At 44.1% G+C, this 6,677-nt stretch overlaps 1 protein-coding gene across 1 annotated transcript; it reads right to left on the bottom strand.

The window, feature by feature from the left end:
* Positions 1-163: 163 nt before the first annotated feature.
* On the bottom strand, positions 164-6,108 carry LOC308198582 (uncharacterized protein). Its single transcript, XM_080601323.1, has 3 exons — positions 4,490-6,108; positions 4,155-4,244; positions 164-2,333 (listed from the first exon to the last, which is right to left on the bottom strand). The coding sequence occupies exons 1-3, from the start codon at positions 4,839-4,841 to the stop codon at positions 2,257-2,259; spliced, it is 519 nt and encodes a 172-aa protein (XP_080457449.1). The 5' UTR covers positions 4,842-6,108; the 3' UTR covers positions 164-2,256.
* Between the last annotated feature and the right edge of the window lie 569 nt (positions 6,109-6,677).

The raw sequence follows: 6,677 nt of genomic DNA, 5'->3' as shown, positions 1-6,677 counted from the left end.
TCTGATCTTATTCTGTCTCTGGGTCTTAGTCTTTCAGGCTGAACCTAAAACCTAAACACCAGAACTGGATGAGCTCCTGCACGCACTGTGGGTGCAGCCCAGCAGAACACGTTTGGCTGCCTGCTTCTCGTGCCCCACCCAGTAGTAATTTGTTGCTGTGAACTGTATCCTACTCAAATGAAGGCATTTAATCTGTGATCTAAATTCTAACAGTGCCCCCAACGAGGCAAAATTAGAGGTTTGGGATATCTTTTCACTGATGAATATTATTTATTTATTTATACATTGGTACAAGCAGTAGGTATTCCAGACTTTGGGAATCTTTGCCCTCTAGGTCTGATTCAAAGCAAAATGGTGCCTGTAATTACTTCACATTGATTTTGATGCTCTCTCAAGTATCCAGTGATACTGCAGAACATGTTCAGTTAGACGTGTTCCAGAGATTCAGGTTGGAAAAGACCTCTAAGGTCATCAGGTCCAACCTTTAGCCTAGTACTAAAGTCCACCACTAAACCATGCTACTAAATTCTACATCTACATGTTTCTTGAATACCTCCAGGGATGGTGACTCAACCACTTTCCTGGGCAGCCTGTTCCAATGCCCCACAACCTTTTCAGTAAAGAAATTTCTCCTAATATCTGACATAAAACCTCCCTCGCGCAACTTGAGGTCATTTCCCCTCATCACTTGGTGCATGGGAGAAGAGCCCGATCCCCACCTCGCCACAGCCTCCTTTAAGGTAATTGTAAAGTACAATGAGGTCTCCTCTGAGCCTTCTCCAGGCTAAACAACCTCAGCTCGCTCAGCTGCTCCTCACAAGACTCATTCTCTAGACCCTTCACCAGCTTTGTTGTCCATCTTTGAAGACACACAGAGTTTTCATTCTTGCTTATATTGTTGTATACGCATCTTGTTTCCTTACTTTGTTTCCCAGTTTGTTTTACTTTCATTTTACTGCTTGCTTTCCCTTCTGCTTCTCTCAAGTTTCACTCTTCATTATTTTTGATTACTGCTTTACGCAAGTTTCATTTGAAAGACTTTTGGGGAAAGTCACTCTGCTTTCTGCCCCCTGTACTTCTTCTGCTGTCATTACTTTCTTTAGATGACAGGCCAGGGTTTCGTTCACATGTTGCATACATAGCAGTGGCAAATAAGGCCCTGTGTATTTATACCAGAACAGTCCTTTACAGGCTTAAGGAGTTTGCAGACATCAGAAGGGCACTTATTTGGCTTTAGAGGGACAAGCAGACCAACTCTACTTGACGTTATTCCTGCTGCTACTAAGCTGAACAAGTAATGGCTGACCTCCTGCTCTCCTGCCATCCCCTAGCTGGATGCTTGCACTCCTCCCCGCCTCAGCCATTGCCGAGCCCTCCGTCCCTTCATGACTGGGCTGATACCAGCCACAGGGCTGACAACCACAGCCTCCAGCAGAGTGCCATGGGCAGCTCCTGGCCCCGGGGGGAAACCCAACCCATGGCCGGGGGGGTGGCCACACGGCAAAGCTTAATCCTCAGAGGGCTGGAGCACCTCTCCTATGAAGAAAGGTTGAGGGAGCTGGGCTTGTTTAGCTTGGAGAAGGCTCTGGGGAGACCTCATTGCGGCCTTCCAGTACATGAAGGGAGCATATAAACAGGAGGGGGAATGCCTGTTTATATGTGTTGATAGTGATATGACAAGGGGGAATGGTTTTAAACTAAGACAGGTGAGATTTAGGTTGGAAATTAGGAGAAGGTTTTTCACTCAGAGGGTGGTGAGGCTCTGGAGCAGGTTGCCCAGAGAGGTCGTGGATGCCCCATCCCTGGAGGCATTCAAGGCCAGGCTGGATGAGGCTCTGGGCAGCCTGCTCGAGTGGTTGGAAACGCAGCCCAGAGCACTGGGGTTGAAACTGGATGATCTTTAAGGTCCTTTTCAACCCAGGCCATTCTATGACTCTATGATTAAAGCACGAGCACAAACAGAACATCCCCGCCCCGCCGAGGCGGCCGCAACGCGCCGAGCCCCTCCTCACCGCCCGTCACCGCCCCGGCGGCGCCGCGCAGGCGCGTAGCGGCCAACAGCAGCGGCCGAGGTGGCGGCGGGCGGGCCTGGTTTGGGGGTGTGCGAGAGGAAGGGGGGAGCTCAGTGCCGGCGCTGCCGCCTCTTGGGGCCGCCGAGCCTAAGATCACGGCGACTCCGTGCCTTCGGCCCTGGCAGGGTCTTGCTCGCCGTTCCGTTTCGCTCCCCTTCGGCGCTGCTTGCGGACCAGGGCAGCCCTAGCTCCGCAGAGGGGCTGCAGCAGTGTTGTGGCTTCGTGTGCCCGGCAGGGGCGGTGGAAACGAAACTACCTTTTCTGAAAAGAGTTTTAGGAAGGGCGGGTAGTATATCTGAAAACGAGTTGTAGTGTTTGGGAAAGCACAGCGTCCATTATAGCACAAACAAACATGAAAGGCTAGGATATTGTTTGCGTTACATGTCCTTGAGCAATAGGAGAGCTGAAGAAGGGTACTTGTGGCTACAGCATAAGAAAGAAGAATAAATATTTTTCTGTGTTGTTTGGCTGCTCAACCTAAACACAGTTGCTATAGGGCCTTGTCACTTAGTTTTCATGACACTGGTGCTTAGCAGCTTCCAGACTGCTTAAACAAACCAGGTCTTTGCATGTGTCTCCTTTGTCATTGTTAGTTAAAATTAAATCTTTTAATAGTGATGCTGTGTATTTAGGGATCCAAGCATCTCATGTTACGCAGTGCTACGTCTGAAATTTACTCTTAGAAAACTGGCACAGGTTGTACTAGTGGCAGTGAGGGCTTTGCTTTTCTCAGAAGTGTAGATCTGAGGCTGCTTTTGCAATATAATAAAGGTCCTTTTTCATGCGATCCACAGGAGCCATTTGCAGCTGCACTAACGAGTAACTCAACACTTGGGGCTGAAACCAAGCCTCTTTCCTTCCTGTTTTCTCAAAGACCTGCCTCGATCCAACTAGTTCAGTGAATAGTTTTCAGTGTTTATTTTTATATATGTATATGTGTGTATATATGCACACTCAACTTCCTAAAGTGTCTTAAAGTATTTCTGAGGCCAAGAGGAATCTCAGTCTGAAGGCATGTTCTTTGTCAGGGTTTCGTGACTATCAGATAAGGTTGTTTTACTCTGTGTAACACAGAAAACAAGGTATTGATTTGCTGTCCTCTTAGGAGTGGCTTGCTTCCATTACCAGTGACTGGTGAGGTAACGTAGACCCACAGAAATATGTCATGTATCTGAGAGAGGCCTGCCCCTATGGAGACTTTATAACATGGTTTGAATATGGGAGGATCTACAATGAGCATCTAATTTTTCATTGGAGTTAGGGAAAGTGTAAATGAAAAGCATAACGTTTCCCTGGGTATCACAGAAGACTATTAATCCTACTTTATCACTGCAGGGGATGAAATCTGGCTTTGTGTTAACCATTGCAAATAGCATATTTCACTTTCTTCAAAAGGAAGATGATTTCTGTACTCTTTCATGACATGCAGCGTGTAAGCAAATTATTCTTGGTACAAATGAGGTAATGTGGCCAAGGAATTTGTGTGGGTCTGCCTGTCTTCATCAATGTGGCTTATTTTTTCACAATTTTGAAAAGGCTGTGTGGGAAGGGTGAAAAATTAGGTACAAAATCTTCAGAGGGGAAGGGAGCAGGACATAACTTAGAGCTTTTCATGGAGCAAGTTCACCAAAATTAGTGAGCTTTTAAATCTTTGACTTTCTCTTCATTTTTCAAAAAATGAAATAGTTGAGTGAAAGGTATAATACTGGAAAGTTTGAGTTGTATTCTAGATAACCATGCTTAAAGCTTTATATGAGTGAGAAATTACTGTTTTTCCAAAATCTACTTAAGTTGCGGGTTCACTGAAAGTTCTTTTCTTAGGGGTAGCCTTTGTCATTATATTTATTAACCATGCCAAATCCTGGTTTTCTTGAGCAGAGTGTTGAGCTCCCAGGAATTAAGGGCCTTTCTGTGAATCTCTCAGAACAGTCAGGGGAGAGCTCAGTTTAAATTTGTCTGTGTTGCTATAAACAACGTAATCTTGTTAGTCATAGAAACACAAGATTGGAAAGGACCTAAAAGATAATCTAGTCCAACCATCCTCCTATCACCAATAATACCCACTAAGCTACTAAATCATACCTTGTAGCACCTCATCCAGGTGCTTCGTGAACACAGCGAGGGACGGTGACTCCACAACCTCCCCGGGCAGGCCGTTCCAGTGGCTGACAACTGTGAGAGAAAAACTTTTTTCCTGATACCTAATCTAAATCTCCCCAGGCGCAACTTGTGGCCATTTCCTCGAGCCCTATCATTAGTTATCTGAGAGAAGAGGCCGACCCCCTCCTTATCACAACCTCCCTTCAGGAAGTTGTAGAGTGCAATGAGGTCTCTCCCCTGAGCCTCCTCTTCTCCAGACTAAACAATCCCAGCTCCCTCAGCCACTCCTCATAAGACTTGTGCTCCAGACCCCTCACCAGTTTTGTTGCCCTTATCTGGACATGCTCCAGGGCCTCGGTCCTCCTTGTAGTGAGGGGCCCAAAACTGAACACAGTACTTGAGGTGCGGTCTCACCAGAACTGAGTACAGTGGGATGATAACCTCCCTGCTCCTGTTGGCTACAGTATTTCTAATACGGGCCAGGATGCCATTGGCCTTCTTGGCCGCCTGGGCACACTGTCTGCTCACATTCAGCCAAGCATCGATCAACACTCCCAGGTCCCTTTTCTCTTCACAGTCTTCTAGCTGCTCTGTCCCAAGCCTGTAGCGTTGCATGGGGTTATTGTGGCCAAAGTGCAGGACCTGGCACTTGGCCTTGTTGAAAGTCATCCCATTTGCCTCAGCCCACCAGTCCAGCCTATCCAAATCCCGCTGAAGGGTCACCCTACCCTCAGGCAGATCGACACGACCTCCCAACTTGTTATCGTCTGCAAGCTTGCTGAGGGTACACTCAATCCCCTCATCTAGGTCATCAATAACGATAGTAAACAAGATAGTACCGACCCCTGGGGGACACCACTTGTAACAGGACACCAGCTAGACTTAACTCCATTAACCACTACCCACTGGGCACAACACGCTGCATACTCATTTGTAATGTTGGCTTGAATCACTTTAAGAATATCTAATATAGGCATTTGAAGAATTTATTTCCTAATTTTTGAATCTTTAGAGGTGTGTGGGGTTTTGAATGTTAAGATTTTAGATTGGGCTTTATAGCAGGCTCTTGCATGTTGTTCTACTTTATTTATAAGCACTAGTATCTAAACAAATCTTTATGTTTTTGTCGTACTCTTTGAAAACAATTCAGGCTATTCTTCTGAATATTGGAGAGATACAAGGCAGTGTAGATAAAGTAATACTAACAGGTGAAGCTCCTTTGAGTTCTGCCATGTATGTCAGAGAACAAATGCTCAGTGCTTTCTGTTTCTTGCCTTTAAAACAGCAAGATCCCAATTTACTCTGATGCAGCTTGTGCGTGTATAATATGGAGTCATTTTAACCAGTATTAAAATCCAGCTCTGACTATTTAATGTATGATTTTTTTGGGTGTGTATTACGCTATTTTTCTTTAAATCACGGAGTAGCTCACTGTTAAATGAGCTAATATTTGTCAGCTGAGATGCATTAACATAGCTTATGCACCTTTCTGAGTCTGTTAGAGAACTAAAGTGTGTTCATTTAAACCATTGGGAAGTTAACTTTCGTGGCTTTACTTTTCAGACTGTTTTACTGCTTGGTTGGAGCAGGCTAAAGTATTTGCTGCTGTAAGCAAGTAGCAGCTGTTTACTTGTGATAAAACCAGTCTGAAAACTTTCTGTATGAAAGGAAGCTAATACAAATTGCTTCAAGCTGGCTGGTAAAACCCCAAAGAAGTTAATATTAAAGATTAAAAAAAAAAAAAGTAATTACAATAAATTACAGAAAAATAAGGATAACTGGAATATAATTGCCCAAGCTGTCTTGAGAGCAACATCCCTGCACCCTGTGAATGTCAAGAGGAGATGTGATGGGTAGATGGAAAAGCATCTGTTAATTATTTCAGTGTGGAAATGCTAACAGTTTGGAATAAACGTTGCTAAGTATTGAAAACAAAGGTGCCATCATTTTAATCAATGTACTGACTATCTTCATATGTAAATTCTATATTATAAAATACTATAAATTTGCTAGTGTTTTTGAATATGTTTATTTACATGCTTACCTGCTCACTGCCATCAATATTTAAGATGAAAGTTCTGTTTACTGTTTCTGATTCAGATCAGTTGCTCTTTGGTTACAGTGTCTTGTTAAACAATGTAAGAATTGTTAGTTATCACTACAGGTAATGTAATGCATTAATAATCACTGATATCTTTTGCAAGTTAAATGTGAGTTGTCAACTGTGATGAATGTGTGCATTTGTTCTACAGTATGGAGAATTAGATGCTGAAGAACTAGATATGTATAATCAGTGGGATCTATTCTGGGAAGATAGTAAGTATTTTGCTGTGGCAGACAGGCAGGTATAGCTTGGTGCTAGAGGGGTTACCACCACTGCCTTGCTGACTGCGTTATGAGTTAAAAAGTAGAAGGTAAAAAGAAGACTGAGCTTTTATACCTCATCTATTTCTGTCACCATTCAAGATTTGAATCATGATCTCAAGGAGGCTTCTCTAAGATATT

This window comes from Anser brachyrhynchus (genome assembly GCF_964034855.1).
Source record: "Anser brachyrhynchus genome assembly, chromosome: 7".
NCBI lineage: Eukaryota > Metazoa > Chordata > Aves > Anseriformes > Anatidae > Anser > Anser brachyrhynchus.
This window is presented reverse-complemented; position numbering and strand designations above follow the sequence as displayed.

Bases quoted from the DNA above. Each gene is read 5' to 3' on its own strand.
- LOC308198582 (XM_080601323.1), bottom strand. From the start codon at position 4,841: ATGACTTTCAACAAGGCCAAGTGCCAGGTCCTGCACTTTGGCCACAAT. The intron at 4,245-4,489 runs GTGAGGGGTCTG...TTTCTCTCACAG, and splicing joins AGATAAGGGCAACAAAACTG to TTGTCAGCCACTGGAACGGC. The intron at 2,334-4,154 runs GTATGATTTAGT...AACTCTTTTCAG, and splicing joins CCTGGATGAGGTGCTACAAG to AAAAGGTAGTTTCGTTTCCA.